Source organism: Euleptes europaea, chromosome 7, assembly GCF_029931775.1.
Source record: "Euleptes europaea isolate rEulEur1 chromosome 7, rEulEur1.hap1, whole genome shotgun sequence".
NCBI lineage: Eukaryota > Metazoa > Chordata > Lepidosauria > Squamata > Sphaerodactylidae > Euleptes > Euleptes europaea.
The window spans coordinates 30,492,231-30,512,828 of NC_079318.1; the positions used below are offsets into that span (position 1 = coordinate 30,492,231).

The 20,598-nt window shown below is 43.7% G+C and overlaps 1 protein-coding gene across 1 annotated transcript; it reads left to right on the forward strand.

Moving 5' to 3' along the window:
- Positions 1-318: 318 nt before the first annotated feature.
- On the forward strand, positions 319-17,352 carry EFCAB2 (EF-hand calcium binding domain 2). Its single transcript, XM_056853345.1, has 7 exons — positions 319-372; positions 3,178-3,260; positions 5,220-5,292; positions 12,380-12,459; positions 14,758-14,800; positions 14,900-14,966; positions 17,201-17,352. The coding sequence occupies exons 1-7, from the start codon at positions 319-321 to the stop codon at positions 17,314-17,316; spliced, it is 516 nt and encodes a 171-aa protein (XP_056709323.1). The 3' UTR covers positions 17,317-17,352.
- Positions 17,353-20,598: the final 3,246 nt, after the last annotated feature.

Here is a 20,598-nt window from a genome sequence, read left to right on the forward strand (position 1 = left end):
TAAGGAAATCATGGATTAGATTTAGATGAAGGTAGGGGAAGGAACATTAACAATCTTGAGATATGCAGATAGCACCATATTACTAGCAGAAAGTGAAGACTTGAAATGACTACTGAGGAAGGTTAAAGCAGAAAGTGCCGAAGCAGGACTACAGCAGAACATTAAGACAAAAGGAATGACGACTGGGGAATTGCACAATTTTAAGGTTGACGATGAAGAAATTGAAATTGTTAAAGATTTCCTATTCCTTGGCTCCTTCATCAACCAGGAAGACTGCAACCAAGAAGTCAGAAAGAACTGAGACTAGGAAGGGCAGCCATGAAGGAGCTAGAAAAGATTCCTAAGTTTAAGGATATGTCGCTGACGACCAAGGTAATTCATGCCATAGTATTCCCCATTACTATTTATGGGTGTGAAAGTTGGGCAATGAAGAAAGCTGACAGGAAGAAAGTAGATTCATGTCCGGGGCAACGCCTCTGCCCCTGCAGTTATCCCAGGAGACTGCAAGCCCCATCAAAGGCGAGCTGTACCAGCAAGCCCCCTGAGGGAGGTGCCTGTCAGGTTGCAGCAGGGCCTGGCCTTGGCAGAATCTGCTCGGGAGTTGGCCAGCTCTCAGCAGCTGGCTCAGCAGCACAGACCTTCTTACAGGAGGTTGAGCAGGGAAGCCAGCTATTTAAAGAAGTCGAGGGGGAAGGGCCAGTGAGCTCACCACTCCAAGACAAGTACCCATTGACCCAGGGGTCTGTCACTCCCCAGGGCTGAATTGGGGAGGGAGGATTGGCTAGCCTAAGGTTGGCCCTCCCTTGGGCATGCCCAGGAACAGCCAGGGAGGAAGAGCTAGACCTAATCCAAGGCAGCAAGAAATAGGTAAATGGCTGAGCAGTGGGGTGAAATCGGATGAAGAGGAACCCTCTTCTTTCAATCTATTCAATCTTTCAATCTCTTCTGAGACTCTATCCTGGGCCACTTGCCCAACTAAAAGCAACACTGGAGTTGGAGGGTGAAACAGCCCTGGACTCAGACCCGACGGCAGCAGAACTTGACAATTCATTTGAAATGTGGTGTTGGAGGAGAGTTTTATGGATACCATGGACAGCCAAAAAGACATGTAAGTGGGTTCTAGATCAAAACAGATCTGCACTCTAGAAGCTAAAATGACTAAACTGAAGCTATCATACTTAGGTCACATGAGAAGACAAGAGTCACTGGAAAAAACCATAATGCTAGGAAAAGTTGAAGGCAGAAGGAAAAGAAGACCCAACATGAGATGGATTGACTCAATAAAGCAAGCCATGGCCCTAAGTGTATAAGACCTGAGCAAGGCTGTTAATTTATAGGGTCTCCATAAGCGACTTGACGGCACTTAACACACACACACAAGCCCTACAATGTTTATTACATTGCTCTCTAGCAAACTCTACTAGAATTATTACATGCTTCTGCAGGGATTTCACACCAGTGACATAAGGCTGTTCGAGTTGGTCTAGAATAAGCTTAATAAACTTGCTATATTGGGAGACTCTTGACCAATAGGCCTCTTACAACTGTAATTTTCCAGAAGGGATTTGCTGTGGGATGAGGGGCAGATGGGCAAGATATGCTGTTATAGTTATGGAGATGGAATTGTGGAGTAGCATCCGTGTGATGGGAACATTATGGGAAAGATGCACTCCTCCGGATAGAGAGCAACATTTACAACCTGAAGGGATAACATGCTAGCTCTTTGAAGTGTTAACACCTCCTGATTGGAGGAGTCCATGTCAGGCTTGAGTCCCAGGACCTGGCATCCAGATTGGCTAAGGTTAGGGTTGCTAGCTCTGGGTTGGGAAATACCTGGAGATTTCGGGGGTGGAGCCTGAGGAGGGGAGGGTTTGGGGAGGGGAGGGATTTCAATGCCATAGAGTCCAATTGCCAAAACGGCCATTTTCTCCAGGAGAACAGATCTCTGTTGTCTGGAGATCAGTTGTAATAGTGGGAGGTCTCCAGCCACCACCTGGAGGTTGGCAACTCTAGCTAAGGCCCTAGGAGTCCGCATGGAGAGGGGTCTGAAAAGGGGAGCTGCTCCTTTGTTTGGAGGTCTTTTTGTGGGCGATTGTTGTGTTTTCCGTTGTTATTGAGAGTAGCGCACTCACTTGTCTACATTTGCGATGATGGATGATAATATTATAGGGGAATGACACTAGATGATGCTTGCAGCTGTGCCCTGGGGTGGGTCACCCTACACCCAGCAAAAAAACGATGCTTCAAGTATTATAAGGAACTAGCCAATAACTTCCTTTTTCTTTCTTTTGATTAGTGGTACTTAGAGCCTGCCTTGTATCTACCCTGAGTTTGTACCTTGTAGAAATAAAGCTGTTTAACTAAAGAACCCGCACACCTCCTTACTCACTGCCTTGCCACTCAGCATGCTCAGCATGTGATGTCGATGTCGGGTGACACCAGGAGAGAGGAGGGGGGCTGGTTTTTAATGTGAGATGGTAGCATGCTATCAGAAAGGAGGGGCAAGAAGTGATTTTCTGCCCCAGCTTCCTGACTGGGCTGCGAACTGGCAGGGGAAGTCTGGGGAGAAAGTACCCTCACATTTACAGGGTGGTAAATAGGGTTGCAATCCTGACCTGGATGGCCCAGGCTAGCCTAATCTCGTCAGATCTCAGAAGCTAAGCAGGATCAGCCCTGGTTAGTATTTGGATGGGAGACCACCAGGGAATACCAGGTGGGTTGCTGTGCAGAGGAAGGCACTGGCAAACCACCTCTGTTAGTCTCTTGCCATGAAAACCCCAAAAGGGGTCGCCATAAGTTGGCTGCGACTTGATGGCACTTTACACACACACAAATAGGGTTGCCAAATCCCTTTTCGCCATTGGCGGGAGGTTTTTGGGGCGGAGCCTGGAAGGGTGGGGTTTGGGGAGGGGAGGGATTTCAATGCCATAAAGACCGATTGCCAAAGCGGCATTTTCTCTAGGGGAACTGATCTCTGTTGGACGGAGATCAGTTGTAATAGCAGGAGTTCTCCAGCTAGTACCTGGTGGTTGGCAACCCTAGTGGTAAAGCCATCAAGCTGCAGGATTAAAGGCAAAATTAGAATCAATTTAGCAGCCCCAGGAGAATGGGAATATTAAGATGGAAAGTTAAAGCAGAATTAATTGTAATACATGGGTGGTGTTTTGTTTTCCAGAGTCTATAATAGCAGACATCCAGAAGAAGATCACGGATGCTTTTGAGGTGTTTGATCATGAATGCAATAAAACTGTGGATGTCAGGTTTGGAATATCCTTCTTTAAGAAATGCCACATTGATTTAGGCAATGACACCATTATTTCAATTTCTGATAGCTCTGGGTTTTTTGTGTATGTTAGTGAGTTATTGATGAAGAAAGGTAAATAATTGCTCTATATAAGTATTATATAGTTTAAATATTATAGTTTAAGTATTATACAGCAATTCCAACACAGTTAAAATTTCAACAATTTACAATTTAAAACCACAATATCGCTTCAAAAATTCCAAGGGTGCCCTAAGCCATATAATAACAGTATTAGGAACCCATTCAGAGGGGAAGAATAAGGGAAGGAGCAACAGTAGGGCGCTCTCAATTAGGAAAGGGATGGGGACTGAAGTAAATAGAATATAAATAACTAGTAGATGCTAGATCTGAGCAAGGCTGTCAAAGATGGGACATTTTGGAGGACTTTGATTCATAGGGTCGCCATGAGTCGGAAGTGACTTGACGGCACTTAACACACACAGATGGGAGGGAGGGAGGCCAGCAAGGACCATCTCTGTCCTCAACTGTAGGCCTGGCGGAACATCTCAGTCTTACAAGCCTTGCAAGGCTTGGGTCTCTCTTGAAAGAGCGTTCCACCAGGCCGGGCAGATGGTGGCAAAGTGAAGGGCCCAGTGTGGTACATCTCCCACAGCAGGTAGAGCGCAGTGAGGCTCTGTTTGTGGGTGTGTGTGGGGGGGGCTGGGTAAGAAGTCTGGCTGCTGAAGGAACCAAGACGAAGCCCACCTATTCTCATGCCTCCTTCTCACTTCTGCTTTCTTTTCCACACCCTGGATCGCTCCCACCAACTCTCCAGCCTTTCCCTCTTCTTTTCCCGACAGATTTTTTCCCTTCTCGTTATTGTTGCAAAGGGAGCTGAAAGGCAAGAAAGTGAGAAGTTGACCAGCAAGACAAGGGAGAAAGGGCAGGAGCGGCCACTAGAGAGGGCTGGCTGGCCTCCCACTTTCAGAAGCTTCGTGACCCACTTGTAGGTCCTAACCCACAGGATGGAAAACACTGCCTTAAACAGTATTTTGTTTGCAGTCTTTTTATTCTACTCCTAGGGGGTTACCGCATTATGTATTCCCAGCAATGTATTAAGAGCTTGAAAATGTTATAAAAACATTGCTTTAAAAGGGTTTTTGGATGGGGGTTACCGCATTATGTATTCCCAGCGATGTATTAAGAGTTTGAAAATGTTATAAAAAATACTGTTTGCACTTTCCACCAATTCCCACCTTTGTATTAAGAGTTTGAAACTGTTATAAAAAATACTGTTCGCACTTTGTTTGGCCCCTTTAGCTGTGAAGACGTCTTCCAACCATTTTTTAGCCGTGGCATCCAAAAACCCTTTTAAAGCGGTGTTTTTTATAACATTTTCCAACTCTTAATACATATCGCTGGGAATACATAATGCGGTAACCCCTGGATGCCATGGCTAAAAAATGGTTGGAAGACGTCTTCACAGCTAAAGGGGCCAAACAAAGTGCGAACAGTATTTTTTGTAACGTTTTCAAACTCTTAATACATCGGTGGGAATACATAGAAAGTGCGAACACTATTTTTTATAACATTTTCAAACTCTTCATACGTCGCTGGGAATACATAATGCGGTAACCCCCCTAGTCCTGTTCATTTTTATTGGCTGTCTTATGTTGTTTGATTGCATTGCTTTTTATATTTCGTAATGTGGCTTGAATTGAAGCGAGAAAGGTGGGCTGTAAAGTAAATAAAAATAAAATAGATATTTCATGAAACAAGAGCTTATAGCAGGCAGTTTGAGCATGAGGTGTGTGTGTGACTGGGTTGGTGGAGGACCCTGTGCTTTATCTTAAGTTTCCTTAGAGGAGCCCCGTCTCCTTATTATCAGCCCAAACTCAAAATCTTTTAAGCTATTTATAAAAGCTGCTGAATACATTGCATGTGGATTTACTAATTAAAATGCTTTCTCTTTCAGAGAGATTGGCACCATTATTAGGTCCCTAGGTTGCTGTCCAAGTGAGGGGGATCTACATGATATGCTTGCAGAGGTAACTTGCATATTTTTAAGTTCTGCCATTTTATACCTTTAAACTATACAGGGCATCTGATTTTTTTTCTACATTGTAGGTTAGAAATATAACCTAGGATTTTCATAGGATTTTCATTCATTGATGGCATTGATCCTGTTAATTTACAACGTGTAATCCGCCTTGAGTCTTAGTGAGAAAGGTGAGCCATATATGACATAAACGAATTTTTAAAAGTAGATTTTTATTTTTCCCATATGTCAAGAAAAATCACTGGAATTTGGTATCTGTTTTTTTGAGAACTAACATAAATGGAAGAAGAGTTGGTTTTTATGCCCTTCCTTTTCTCTACCTTTTAAGGAGTCTCAAAGCGGTTTATAATCACCTTCCTTGTCCCTCCCAACAACAGACACCTTGTGAGGTAGATGAGATTGAGAGAGGTCTGCGAGAACTGTGACTAGCCCAAGGTCACCCAGCTGGCTTCATGTGTAGGAGTGGGGGATCAAACCCGGTTCTCCAGATCAGAGTCCGCCGCTCTTAACCACTACACCACGCTGGCTCTCATATAAAATATTCATAATGCTAGGGAAAAGTAAGAATATTATTCTCACTAGGATTCACATTAACATATAGTCGTGATTCTTGTTGGCAAGTATGATCTTTCTGAACAGGTCTAAACCTTTGGAGCATTGACATAATTTTAAGTAGAAACTAAAGTTGCATGTGGCGTGTGTATGGCACATTCTAGTCTTAGGTGGAAAAGAACACAACATGGTGCTTTACCTCCAGTAAGCATTCTAAGGGGAGTGGAACTGATAATTATAGCTAAAATACAGTGTCTATGGAAGGCCATGCAGTTATATGGACAGAGGTGTTTTGCCTTGGATCGCCTTATTCACCTCTCTCAGCATGGTAGTGAATGAATGATTTTATTATTACCGCAATAGCCAGATAAGCTGCAAACCTTGTCAGTAAAGCCAATTAAAAAGGTAAAGGTCCCCCGTGCAAGCACCGGGTCATTCCTGACCCATGGGGTGACGTCACATCCCGACGTTTCCAAGGCAGACTTTGTTTTGCGGGGTGGTTTGCCAGTGCCTTCCCCAGTCATCTTCCCTTTACCCCCAGCAAGCTGGGTACTCATTTCACCGACCTCAGGATGGAAGGCTGAGTCGACCTTGAGCCGGCTACCTGAAACCAACGTCCGTCGGGATCGAACTCAGGTCGTGAGCAGAGCTTTTGACTGCAGTACTGCAGCTTAACACTCTGCGCCACGGGGCTCCTAAAACCGATTACATAATAAATCATCTGTATATACAAAATACAGATAAAATTACATCAATTAAAAATCACCTTGTTCGCATAGGCACATATCAATTAAAAATCACTAATACCGTTCTCCGAGCGGATTTTAATAGCTGCAGAGCAATACTTGGCTACTTGCAAAGATGGCTGAGATTCTCCCTCCCAAAAGAGCAATTTGATTTTCTCTTCCTCTGAACTGGCTTCCATACAGCATGGTAGTGTGTCCCTTTAGACTACCTTTGCAGCTTTCCCCCTTTTGCTAATACGCCAAATTCTCTGTTAACCCAAATAATTATTATAATGTCAAAATGGTTAGCTTCAATAGAGGTTTTTCCCCTTTCCCCCCATAAAACAATTCACATCCTTTAATATGTTAGCATGCTACTTGATTTCCTTCTGGATTTCCCATTAGTATTGGGACATTATTCCTGTGATTTTAATGACTGTACCTAATCCGTTTTACATCAATGTGTGGGGGGGCCCCTTCAGTAAATAGCATCTTTCAGGAAATATTCACATGAGGAATATTCATGGTGAGGCTAATGCCCAGGTAGGTCCACATAGGATTGTAACCTTAGAAATATAACTTCGCCTTTGCAGTGAAACCCTTTCAGTATTAACTATTTGGCTTTGTTCTGTTCCATGCGTTACTGGCAGACTACCTATGGTGTTGTCTTACATGTAGTGCTCATGCTGACTCTTCCAATATAAAATAAGTTGTTCTTTGATATCAGTGCTACATTTTTTTAAAGTGAGATGTTTCAGTTATTCCACTGGAAGCAGAGCAAAATAACACCACTTTGTTGTTATAGTAACTAGTATTTTTATAGATGTTAACAAAGAAAGAAAACCAAGGGCAGGCGAAATGAACGATGAGGTACGAGATTTGTTCAGGAAGGAGAAGAATGCAAGCAAATGTTCTGTGAAACATGTAAAAAGAAAACAGTCTATTTGGAAGCAGGAACATTTTACATAAATGAACTTTTGCCACTAGAGGACAATGTTGAGTTATTAAATGTGACCACTCTTGCTTGACTCACGTAAGACTTGGAAATACTGCGAGAATAAATAAACTGGGTAAGCAGTCAGTATAGATTTTTAAAACCATAAATAGTTTTTTCTGTACAGTTGTTGGAACACTCGGTTAACTAGGTTATCTTCACTTTAAGGTACAAAAATGCACCCTTTTATTTTCTGTTAATGGTTAGTGATTAGAAATACCTCGTGGGCCCTCTTGTGGTAATATCAAACTTTTTATCCAACCTTCTTCCAAGAAGCTCAGGGTGGCATATTTAGTTCTCCCATGATCTTATCCTCACAAAAGTCCTGAGGTAGGTGAGGCTGGCCCAAGGTAACCCAGTGATGTTCATGGATGAGTAGGAATTTGAAGGGGAGGGGCTGTGGCTCAGTGGTAGAGCATCTGCTTGGCATGCAGAAGGTCCCAGGTTCAATTCCCAGCATCTCCAGTTAAAGGGACTAGGCAAGTAGGTGATGGGAAAGACCTCTTCCTGAGACCCTAGAGAGCTGCTGCCGGTCTGAGTAGACAACACTGACTTGGATGGACCAAGAGTCTGATTCAGTATAAGGCAGCTCCATATGTCTCCCTGGTCCTACTGTAACACTCTGTTACACATACTGCCTGTATTACGATATACAGGCATAGTATATAGATGCCTATATAAAAAATAGAATATATGTCTGTAAATTACTGCAAAATATAGCAAGATTGATAGATGCAGGATTTAAAGCACAGCTGCCTATTCTCAATTTAGCCCTACAGAAACCCTAAACTGCTTTTAAAATCAAGACAGCTGGGCAGATGTGGTCTTGCCCTTGAATGTGGTCTCCTCCTCCCTATTAAACTGCTCCTGAATCCCAAAACCTAGACTCCTTTTTTTTGAATTTCGAAGGGTGTGGCTTTTGTGGGGCCAGCTTCTGATCGGTAAGAATGTGCATTCATGCTCCCTTGCTTATAAAAGCAAATTCAGTAAGGTACGAAGCAGGACGAAGCCATGGCCATACTCTAGCTCTTTGACGTAGAGGCCCCTAACATCTCCCATTCATAGGTTCCCTTCTTCACCGTGGTGTTGCAGCTGAAGCATCCTGTCCCTGTTGCGTTGGTATTTACACATCCACGAGCATCTCCTCAATGCGCGCCTGCTGACCATCCCTGTCCCTGGCAACAGCCACCAGCTGCACGAGGTGCCCAGTAGTCTCCTCTTGAGTCTATCCAAGCATTGTGGGCCCTGGGCCTCAGTGTCTCTTTGTTGGCGCCTGGTCTCCAGCCATTCCCTGCCAGCGGCTGTCTACAAGGATGAGAGGGTGGGAGGATGTGCTGTGATGGGTGCGGGCTCTGCACAAGAGGACTAGGCAGCTGCTCTGAATCCCCAGCCCCACCGGGGACCTCAAGCGGATGCAGCATCAGGGGCCAGCCCAGGGTGCATCACTACACCACCAGTCTTCCCTGTCCCCCACTGCCCTTAACCCCCCCCATCCGTGAAATCGGCCCACTGGGATGCCTCATCTGTGCCTGGTCATCCTGGGGAGTCCCCGACGCCTGCCGTCTGTGGCCCATTTTGAAGGGGCAGCGCCTTTCTCGGGGTGGCAGCGCTGCCATGAGCCCCTGTGTGGCCCCATGGGCCCTCTTCCCCCCTGTCCCTTATAACATTTCTCTGCCATTCACACACAACAGCAGCAATGGACCAGGTTCCATCCACCTCCCTGGGTGCACACCAGGTAACCAAAGGGAAGTCCTTCTCCAGCAGTGAGAAGGGGGCCAAGGCCACTATGGGCTCAGAGGGGTCCACAAGCTCTATGGCCCACTGAAGCCAGTGGAGCCCAGGCGCCTTGTGCCAGGGGGCCGGGGCATCCTTGTGATCAGCTCCTTCTCAGGCGGGATCAGCAGCAGATCTGAGGCATCCATGGAGAGCATGGCAGCCTGGGACCGGGACATGACGGGCCCCCATCCCTCCATGGTTCGTCCCTTCAAGGGTGTGTGTTACATGCAAGCCTGGGGGGTGGGCAGCCCTGGCCCATTCAGTACTCCACAGACTACCAGATGGTCCCACGCCTGGCCAGTCATATCCTGTGGCCTGGAGGGCTCCTTCCATGCCCCCATTCCTTCCCACAGGCACATTGCTCATGGCTGTACTGGTAGTCCTGCACTGGATGGAGGCTCAGCTGGACCAGATGGCAACCATCCAGCAGTGTACAATCTTACATTGACCAAAGTAGGATCCAAAAAGGACCAAACACATTTCGGCCTGAGAAGGCCTTCCTCAGTGGTCAGTCATAGAGTTATAATTTAGCACACATCTTAATAATATAAATGTGTCTACTAAACAGTAAAAAAATGTATAAAAGCCCTTCTAGTATAGTGAAGCTCCCATTAAGTTTATTAATTCTTTATACTAGAACATGGGTTCCATGTCTCACCTTCTTTTACATGCCGGGCTCTTGAGGATGTGTATACATCAAGCAGTGTATTAGGTCAAGCAGTTATATTATTAGGATGTGTACTAAATTATAACTCTATATGACTGATCACTGAGGAAGGTCTTCTCCGGCCAAAACGCTTTTGGTTCCTACTTTGGTCGGTGTAAGATTGTACATTGCAGGTGTTTGTTTGTATATATTGAATGTGAAAGTCTTGCCTATGCTAGAGGCCTTATGTTTTTAACTTGATCGAGCACCTTATTAAAATTTATTCGTAATTTTAGCATTTTTCAGCTCAACCTCTTCGGTTTGGAATCAGCATTTTGGTTGAGTTCCATTTGGTCCACCCCCTCTTTTCTGGTTGTTTAACCATCCAGCAGTACCTTAAGGGGGAGGTGGCCAGCATCAAGGTCCTCATGCACAAGATGGAGCAGTACATGTGCAGCCTCCTGGTGGCTGTTGCAGACCTGCTGTGGGGCGGCTGGCCCACGGGCCTTGAGGATCTAAAGGGGACATGGGGTAGGCTCGGACTTCCTTGGTGCACCGCCTGGCCTCCATGCCCTGATAGATTGGGGTACCCACGCAGCCTGGCCCACTGTTCTCCAGAGGACACCCCCCCCATTGGTTTGCCTGTGTTGCTTGTACTGTCGCTGTGTTGCTGTTCAGAGTAAAGTGTTCGGAGTAAGGTTTATAGTTTGTTCAGGGTTGTGGCCTGCATTCTCTCTGTCGTGGGATGAACCCTCCAAGGGGGTGGGGCAGTGGGGGTTGCTCGAGCGGAGCCCCGGGACCCTGTTGAGGTTTGGCTTCAGCCGTGGGTGTGGCTTAGGGCGGCAGCGGAGGGGGCTGTGGTTAGCACCTGCCCCCAGGCAGTCCAGCACTGTGCTGCCATTTGCCATGGTTGCCTAGGTGTGGCCCCAGTCCCTGGCTGGGAGGGTGAGGGGTGGTGGTGTGTATGGGGGACCAGCAAAGGAGGGGCTTGGATTGACACTGTTGTTTACAGGAACATTTAAACAATGACCCCTAGCCTGGGATTCTGTCGTCAGGCGCTGCCTTGGCTGCTCTGGGTTGATGTGCCTGTGGGAAAGATCCAGGATGTGTCCTTGCAGTGGCAAGGGGCATATTCTGTGGGGGGAATCAGGTCCACGGGGGTCTTCTGGTTCTCTGCAGTTGCTTCACCCCCTGCCCTGTCAGTGGATTGTGCTCCAGTCTGGTGTGCCCAGTGTTGTGTGAGCCGCCACTGTGGTGCAAGATGCTAAGTCCCACGATCACGGGGGGACTGATGTAGCCCTATGCTTCCCAACCTGGCCCCTAGCCTGACTGCTCAGACCAAAATTTATATTTCTTTCTGGAGTGCTGGCATTAGCTATAAGGGGGGCTGGGTTTTGGCCAGGGGCCAATGGGTGTTGGCTGCACCACCCCTCAGCCTCCTGTGGTCCTTGGGGCATCGGGTGTGTGTGTGTGTGGGGGTGTGTTCTGGCCTGCATGAGTGCCCATGGGCTATACTGCAGTTTTTGCAGGTGTAACTTTGCACCATTGCCAGGAGACGTTCCTGGGCTGGCGTGCCTTAAGATGCCTACTGATTCCTGCCATGCCCCCAGGCAGCCCTCTCTCCTGCTGGCACATAAGTTGTTCTACCAGAGTTTCTGATGGGGCTGTGGCATTGCTGCAATGGCAGTCAGCATCAGTGTGGCAACATCAGGGTGCCCCATCAGCATATCTCCTGGTTATACTGGCAACTCAGGGATATACTGCCCTAGCTTATGAGCCAGCATGGTGTAGTGGTTAAGAGCGGTGGACTCTGATCTGGAGGACCGGGTTTGATTCCTCACTCCTCCACATGAGCGGCGGACGCTAATCTGGTGAACTGGATTTGTTTCCCCACTCCTACACATGAAGCCAGTTGGGTGACCTTGGGCTAGTCACAGTCTCTCAGCCCCACCTACCTCACAGGTTGTCTGTTGTGGGGAGGGGAAGGGAAGGTGATTGTAAGCCGGTTTGATTCTTCCTTAAGTGGTAGAGAAAATCAGCATATAAAAGCCAACTCTTCTTCTTCTTCAACTCCCTAAGTGCTCTATGAACTCTATAAGCGGGTCTGGATCACTTGATATGTTGAACAAAGGAAGTAAGCTCTCTGCCCAAGGCAACACATAAGTGGTCACTGTTGCCAAGGAAGGAGAGGGATGCGGGTTGGTCTGGCATACCCAATCTCCTCTCCAGCTATTTCTGTGGGATAGTCCAGATGCTCCATTTTACAACATCAACACATTGAGTCCGCCAGGATTTTTTTGCATTTCTTTTACTGATTCATGTCATTTACTGGCTTGTTTTAACCTGAGAAAAGTGTGTAAGTGTCGTATTCTTTATTTTTTAGGTGGAAGAAGAAGAACCAACTGGGTTTATTCGTCTGGAAAAATTTCTTCCTATGATGACAAGAATATTAATGGAAAGAAGGTAGCAGAGAGAAAAATTAAATTGTGCAAGTTGTGTCATGTGTCTGTGGTCGGTTTTAATTACGATCCATTCATAGATGCATGGATAAAACGTTTCAGTGATAAATGAAATGGAAAAAAAATAGTAGATTTTGCTTTTAAAATATTTTTGGGCAGCCACTAAAATGGGAGGTAGGGAACGGAGCCTGTAGATACTAGTGTACTTCTGCTGCCTTATTGGCTTCATTGTGTATGTCTGTCCAGAAAAATTTAATTAAGATGATCTTTGTTCAGAGGTCAACAGTTTTTTAAAGCAATTACCCTTTTTTCCGGTGTGATTTTTGTGTCCTAATAGATGGATAGGTAAATGTAGATAGCATTAATTTAAGATCATATCATACATTTATTGGGGAAAAACATAGTATGTACAGTAAATGTACCTCATTAGTAGAGCAAAGGTTAAGAAGAAATTAAAAAAAACTCTCCACAGTTCTTTGTATCTGAAAATGAACTATGTGGGTTTAAATTCTATATTAACAACATTAAATGAAGTTTAGACTTTATGTCATCAGGTGATATTGGATATTGCAGATATGTCTACATTTCAGTAGAAGCGCCTTGTTGGATTATTATAGGAGTCAAGCGGCACTTTAAAGACTAACAAAGTTTGTTCCAGCATGAGCTCACGAAAGTGCATGCTGTAATAACTTTCGTTAGTCTTTAAGGTGCCCCTGATTTCTGCTTCATTTTGCTGCGGCAGATGAACACAGCAAACCCTCTGGGGTTCTTGTGATTCTTTGTAAGGTTCTTACTTCTAAAAAATGAGAGTTTGTCTGGGAGTCCTTTCTTACCCTTACAATTAATCCCAGATGTGCTGAGGCTCTCATTGGTCACTCAGTGTTTAGGCAAAGGCAATTCAAAGTGCAAATTCAAAGTGCAACATGTTCCAGGGCTGAGTCCCAGTACTAAAAATAGATTTGGGGGCAAAGCCAGGTGAATCCTTGATTAATTAAGCCTAGAAGTTTAGTAGTTCCCTTTTCACATTGTTTTTTTTTTAAAGGAAAGGAATCTAAAAACTGCAAATGCTGTCCTAAATAAGATGTTCACTGCAGAGTTGTGTGACCATGGTTTGTTTCTACTATTATTGATAGGGCTGCCAACCTCCAGGTAGTAGCTGGAGATCTCCCGCTATTACAACTGATCTCCAGCCGATAAGAGATCAGTTCACCTGGAGAAAATGGCCGCTTTGGCAATTGGACTCTATGGCATTGAAGTCCCTCCCCTCCCCAAACCCCACCCTCCTAGGCTCCGCCCCAAAAACCTCCCACTGGTGGCGAAGAGGAACCTGGCAACCCTAATTATTGACCAGCTCATTTCAGAAAATTTATTTTTTTATTTTTATATAATAGGATACAAATGAAAAAAGAGGGGAGAGGGGAAAATAAACAAAAAAAATATATAAAATGTATCAGTGTCTGAGCTTTTGCATAATTTACAGTCTCATCATTTCGTCAGTTGTTCTGAACAGTTAAAACATCTGAACAATTCTCTACATTTCTTTAAATAATTTCTAATTTAACAATCTTAATAATTATTCTCTAATAAGCATTTATAGCACGTGAATAATAATCATGTAAAGGTTGCCATTTTGTGATAGTTTAGCCATCAGTGCAAAATCAAACCATTTATTTATCCCCTCTGTGATGTCTGGAAGTAAGCTAGATTTCCAATATGTAGCATAAAGAATTTCAGAAAATTTAGAGTCAAATTATACATAACTTTGGAATTCTGTGACTGGAAATCCACATGTGTCACATGGTCCTGAAAAGCAGCTGCAGGAAGACCTGTAATGGATCAAGGCTGCAGCCCAGAGGAAGGGGGAATTAACTCTTCTTTCTCTGTGCCCTAGGTCCAGTCGAAATTGCTCCACCACTACCACCCCCAGAACCTGTGCTTGTTGTCTTTCCTTATAGAGTATAAAACTAATAGAGGGGTGCATTTTCAGTCAAGGAAACAATGAGGGCAGGAAAAGTGAATTACTCCTTCCCCAGTGATACAGCCCTACCAAGTACCTCTGTACTCCCTACTTCTTAGGGTTATATAACAGGTTTGGAGTTCCAGACACAGAGCAGTTTGGCCCTTAGGATGGAACATAACATGTCAAGCTGCTGATGCCTTAAAAAACATGGCACTAAATGAAGTTTCTTGCCTTGATGTCACACTGATGCCATAGATAGATTTACAAGCCCAAATGGCTCGGAGGTGGGCAGTCCCCTCCACTTGGATATTACAGCACTATTTGTGTATTTAATTATTTCAGATACCGACCAATTCCAGAAGACATTCTTTTACGTGCATTTGAGGTCTGTACGAAAAACAAAACAAAAACTACTTATGGGGGGAAATACTTGGTAAATCTTTGAGGCAACAGGAGTAAAAAATCTACATTCTCTTATTTTTAGGTTTTAGATCAAAATAAATGTGGTCATCTTACTAAAGAGGAGTTGGTGAAGTATATGACTGAAGAAGGTAAAAAGGTCTTCATTAAAATTAGCTTTACGTTTGAAAAACAAAAAGGATGGATCTTACTTAGCATGGTACCATGAGCACCCTGTGTGACAAGACATGGACACTGGGGGATAGCAGCTGGAGGCCCCTGAGCAAAACATCAAGCCGGATGAAAGGGGGCAAGTGACCGTGGCTGGAGTCACTTTTGTGAATGGTGGGTGGGATGGATGGTGGGTGGGGTGGGCCCACCTCACCCCCACTCCTCTCCAAGCTTGATCCTTCAAGAAAGCTAGTTGCTGACCAGGGATGTGTGGTGTACTCCATATTGGCTTCGTGTTCTGTATGCCTTCCTAGCACTTGTCTGTAACTGAGGAACCAATCCATATGCATGAAAGTATGAGAGAAAACATTTTTACTGCTGTCTTGTCACTTCTGTGATCCTTCTGCACTTTAATTATATGAATATAAATCATGCATGGGATTTGCACCTTTCCTTTGTTTGCAATGAACTTGGGAAGCATTCGCAAAAAACCCCCTGCATATATGATGTGCTTCACTTAAACCCAAAGAATAATAATAGGAGCACTTTCAAACATCATCTTTTCTTCACTAATCATATTTGCAAACCCTGCAGAGAAAAGAAAACACTTCATAAAACAGAGGATCTGTAAGAGTGGTTTAGATTGCTGGTTTTGAATAATCATTGCTGGAGTCTGTTTATCTTTGAAAACTCTGTTTTAAAAAGTACCAAAATTGTATTTGGGGTGTATTTACTACCCCAAGCCTAATTCCAAAGTCCAGCAAATTCATATTTGTGGCAGCTGAAACAAGGCTTAGATCCAACAGAGCATTTCTGTTCACAGAAGACAACTTTCTTCCCCTCCTCCACTGCAGCCACAAATGCTTCCTGGAATGATGCTCTGGAGGACAGGACCCCCAGGAACAGCAGTGCTGGGTGTATTTTGGGATGCAGCAGAAGGTGAGGTGAGAAAATTGTGTTCCATGGACAGAATTCCTTCTGTCCATAGAAATGCTCCACTGGATTCATCCCAGAGCGTTTCCCAATACCCCAACTTTGAACCCAAGACATTAGAAAGCTGAGAACAAAAACATAAGCTGTAAACAAAAACACAGACTGCAAACAAAAACATCTATCATTGTCAATCACCAACGTTGGCATTGGGAAGTTATTTTTCTACTGCAGAATGCACCGACTACTTACAACTTTTAACGTTTCACGTCATTTTTTATCTGGATCAATTTTCCTTGGCAGAAATCACTGGGCATTTTTTATACCCCAAGATATAACAGTCACTGGGGTAAAAAAGCACACCCAATGATGAAAACTGTAGAATTTTCAGGTGGTTTTCTGTTTTTCTGTTTATGGAAGAAAACTGAAGTGGCTGCAGTTGTCCTAAAAGGACAATGTCGTCTGCACATTAGTAAATGGTGTCCCCAAACCATTTACTAAAAGGACAATGTTGTTGAATCATTTCTGTATATCTCTGCCCAAAAAAGTGCAACAGGATGGAATATCCCCCCAGGCTATTTCCAGATACTTGTAAGCCTTCATTTATTTTCACACAACTAGAGGGTTGAGGCAGAGTTTTGTGGTAAGGAGCCCATATTGCCACGGCAGAATACGCACATATAAAGGAGCCATGCTTTCTAGTGAATATGCTTGTGTAATACACACTTTGCTTTTTAATGGCTGATAGCTCTTACAGTTTTGCTAGGATTTTGTTGCAATTTTTAGCTAACATAGTTTTGCATTTTACTAATTTAGAATATTTTCCTTTTTTATTATATAGATTTATAACTATTAGAGGTAATTGTTGACATGTTTGTAATGGCCTATGGCTACATGCAAATAAAACTCTTTCATTCATTCATTCATACACACTTTGCAGACATGTAGTTACCATATTCAGCCAGTATAGAATCACAGAAGAGAATCATAGAGTTGGAAGGGACCACCAGGGCTATCTAGTCCAACCCCCTGCACAACGCAGGAAATTCACAACTACCTCTGTAGTTGTGTTACAGGTGTTCATATATACAGGTGTTCATGTATTTAAATGGTACAGGTACATCTTGATGTTGTATATAGCAGATATCAAATAATTATAGATATTAGTGGTGTAATGGAAGGGCAAAGAAAAACCAGTTCCTTACTATTTAGAGGGGGGAAACCACACTAAGAAAATTAAGCAGTAGAAAAGATAACAATGTTATAAATATTCTTTCTGTTGCAGGTGAGCCTTTTACACAGGAAGAAATGGAGGAAATGCTCTCTGCTGCTGTAGATCCAGAAACAAATACTGTGCGCTACAAAGATTATATTACAATGATGGTTGTGGATGAAACCTAAGCACTTCTTGCATAGGTTATGGATATGAACCTTCTAGTTTTTACATGTAGACTAATTTTCCCTGGAGTTGTGCTGTGTTAGCTATGAGATTGCTGCAGAATCCAGCTTAAAGGCTGATGTTGAACTAATTTATCTGTGGAAATATTGTCCTTTTTACTTAGTAAATGAAAGATTTCAAAAAAGTGGTGGCTAAAATTGTGAATTTCTTTAGGAAAGAAGTTGAAAGGAGGATAAGCTATGTTCAATTCAAAGGATAAATGTAGACAGTGTTCAGTAGATAGCTTTGAGGACAAAAATAAATTAATGATTTAATGAATTCCAGTATTCCGGAAAAGGAAATAAGCAAATATGTGATGACATAGTTAACATTTTGAGGTAACTGGAATCAGATTTCATATTTAAAACTGAAACTGACCTTTGTTCAGTGTAGGCTTGTGAATTTAACAAATAGTATTTTTATTTTGTAAAAAAAAATTATAAAACAAGATGGCATTGCTGTTCAGGAAGTTCTGTAAAGTTCTGCTCAGCGGTTGTAAGGCAACGAGTTGTTTGTTAAGACCAGAAATATGTGGGGGAGGTTTTGTTGCAAGTATTTTCTGGAAACTAGAAGCACAGCTTTGGCAAGGCTCCTTGACTTGGGAACACCCCTTTTCCTATTGTTTCAAGACAAGCTGTTTGTTGACTTTCAAGGTATGTTGTAAGGCCTCTCTTTACACATGGTATGTTTTTAATCCATCCTAGGAAACTGGATTACATCTGCAAAGATTCTTCGGAATGAATTGTGTTTGTGCTGAAGGTCTCTTCAGAGATTACAACATCACAATTGACTGTTGATATTGCTTAATATTTACCTAGAAGTAGCAGGGGGTCTCATTAGGACTTGGGTCCTATTGTGTTTAAGTTTATTTTTAAAACAAATACACTTGGAAATGTATACCTGCCCCACTTAGTTAGCAGACTTCAGGCAAAGTAGTAGATAAAGGCTAACAATCCTAAACACAATTAAAAAGGGTAAAGGTCCCCTGTGCAAGCACCTGGTCATTCCTGACCCATGGGGTGACATCACATCCCAACGTTTACTAGGCAGACTTTTGTTTACTGGGTAGTTTGCCAGTGCCTTCCCCAGTCATCTTCCCTTTCCCCCCAGCAAGCTGGGTCCTCATTTTACCGACCTCAGAAGGATGGAAGGCTGAGTCGACCTTGAGCCGGCTACCTGAAACCGACTTGCGTCGCGATCGAACTCAGGTCGTGAGCAGAGTTTGGACTGCAGTACTGCAGCTTACCACTCTGCACCAGGGAGCTCTTATTAAACACAATTATAAGGGAGTAAATCCCTTTGAGCTCAGTGGGATTTACTTCTGAGTAAACATTCTTGGGATTGTGTAGAAGTGTGCATTGGTACAAGACCTGGGGAAGGGGCTCACAGAACAGAAACAAGGGGCAGTGAGATGATACCTTGCCCTGAGTCAACTACTGTTTGAAATGCAGGAGACATAAAACTTTGAGATATTTAGAAAGCTTAACTCCACAGTCTCCTTGGTCTTCTCTCCATTTCCCCCAGCTTGCCTAGCACCCCGTCTTTGTTAACTTTTCCTACCAAGAGCTCAGAACCCCTCTGATCTTCTGGTTCTGTGTGATGCTGTACTCCAGTCACAGTATCTGAACTATTTGTTAAACAATTAAAATATTCATGGACATTCCATGACATTAGTTGACGCCAAGGAAGGGGAGCATGTTATGAGGGAATTGCAGTTAGGATGGTTTTTAACCTATTACATTTATGAGATTATCAGGAAAGTGCAATATATCAGCAAACAAGCAAATAAGAACTGTGTGCTGGAATCATTTGCGCTACAGAAGCACTGAACATACATTGCACATTTTGAGGAAATGAGCAGAAGGCTTCATATAGATGCAAAACTGTGATTTGCTTTCACGCTGATATGCAACTGACCAAAACAAGAGTTGTACCAATTATGCGTCTTTCCCCCATTAAATTCATATTAACCGCATGTACATAGATAGTAGGACAAGAATAGTAAATTTATAAATCAAGACCTGAAAAATAAGCTTTGAGTTTATCCTATGCATTTATGTTAGAGCTGCCTTCTGGTTCTTCCGAATCCCTAGCCCCTCACTTTAAGGCATCTGGCATAGCTCAGATATCACCCCTTCCATTTCATGCTATCTTAGGTCATTTATGAATGGGAGTTTTACCCAAAGTTCATTGATCGCTGGACTCACACTTTCCTGTTGGGAGTCTATATACCAGCAGTCTCCAAGCTCAAATCAGGAAGTATTTGAATCCCTACCCCTTGCAATGCTGCTTCGTAATTGGCTGTAGTGAGAGAAAGGCTTACTGGGTGAACTTGGACCAGTCAAACGTTCTCAGCCTAACCTACCTCACAGGGTCATTGTGAGGATAAAATGGAAGGAAGGAGAATGATATGAGTTCTTTGCAGCCCCATTGTGGAGAAACACAGGGAATAAACAAATATAGCTGAAGATGGGCAGATAAAAGGTGGGTAGGAGAGAAGGAAGCAGGGGAAAATGAAGGCATGGGGGTTGCCAGGAGGATGGAAAAAGAAAATATTGTGAGGAGGGGATACAGGAGAAAGTGTGGTGCCCCTCACAAGTCCTGAAAGGTTCCCCACTGTACAACTGGGCCATAGTTTTCCTTGGTAGAGGATGCCAGGGGATGGGGAGAGAGAAGACTGAAGGGGGCAGATAAAGGTAGTTTGGCTGGTGGGTGGGAAGGAGAGAAGGAAGCAAGAAAAGGGGAGAGGCTATGGGGGCTTTCAGGGAAGGGTAACAGTAAATAGTGGATGGAGATGACCCCTGCAAGTCCTTGGTAAAAACCATGCTTCAGTGGAAAGGGAAGGGGAGAAAAACCTGACCTATTGTATTTACCTAAGCTGTGAATCAATTAATAAATCTATCCCTGAAAAACAAAGAACTGCTGCAAAAAATTAACTCTGTGCTTACCTGTACAGGTAAAAAAAGTTAGTGACAGGGACAATAAGCAGGGAAACAGAAGGGCATTAATTCTATTTTCATTAAATAAATTCTTTGGTGTTTGCCTAGTGAGCTAAGAGTATCAAGCGCACTTCGTATGAACTGAATTTGAACTGTAAAGAAAATGGACAACAAGCATCTGCTCTGCAAATACATATTAGAAAGCTCAAAGAGGTTGGAACAATGAAAGTTTATGACTCTTGTGATAGCTTTGGCCTCTGCACACAACTCTATTGATAGGACATTTAAGGAAGAGAGATTGAGGTG

What these genes read in the sequence shown, in the direction of transcription:
- EFCAB2 (XM_056853345.1), top strand. Translation starts at nt 319, where the DNA reads ATGAAGGAGCTAGAAAAGATTCCTAAGTTTAAGGATATGTCGCTGACG. An exon ending in TACATGATATGCTTGCAGAG is followed by an intron (nt 5,293 to 12,379) that starts GTAACTTGCATA and finishes TTTATTTTTTAG; the next exon opens with GTGGAAGAAGAAGAACCAAC. An exon ending in TTCTTTTACGTGCATTTGAG is followed by an intron (nt 14,801 to 14,899) that starts GTCTGTACGAAA and finishes TCTTATTTTTAG; the next exon opens with GTTTTAGATCAAAATAAATG.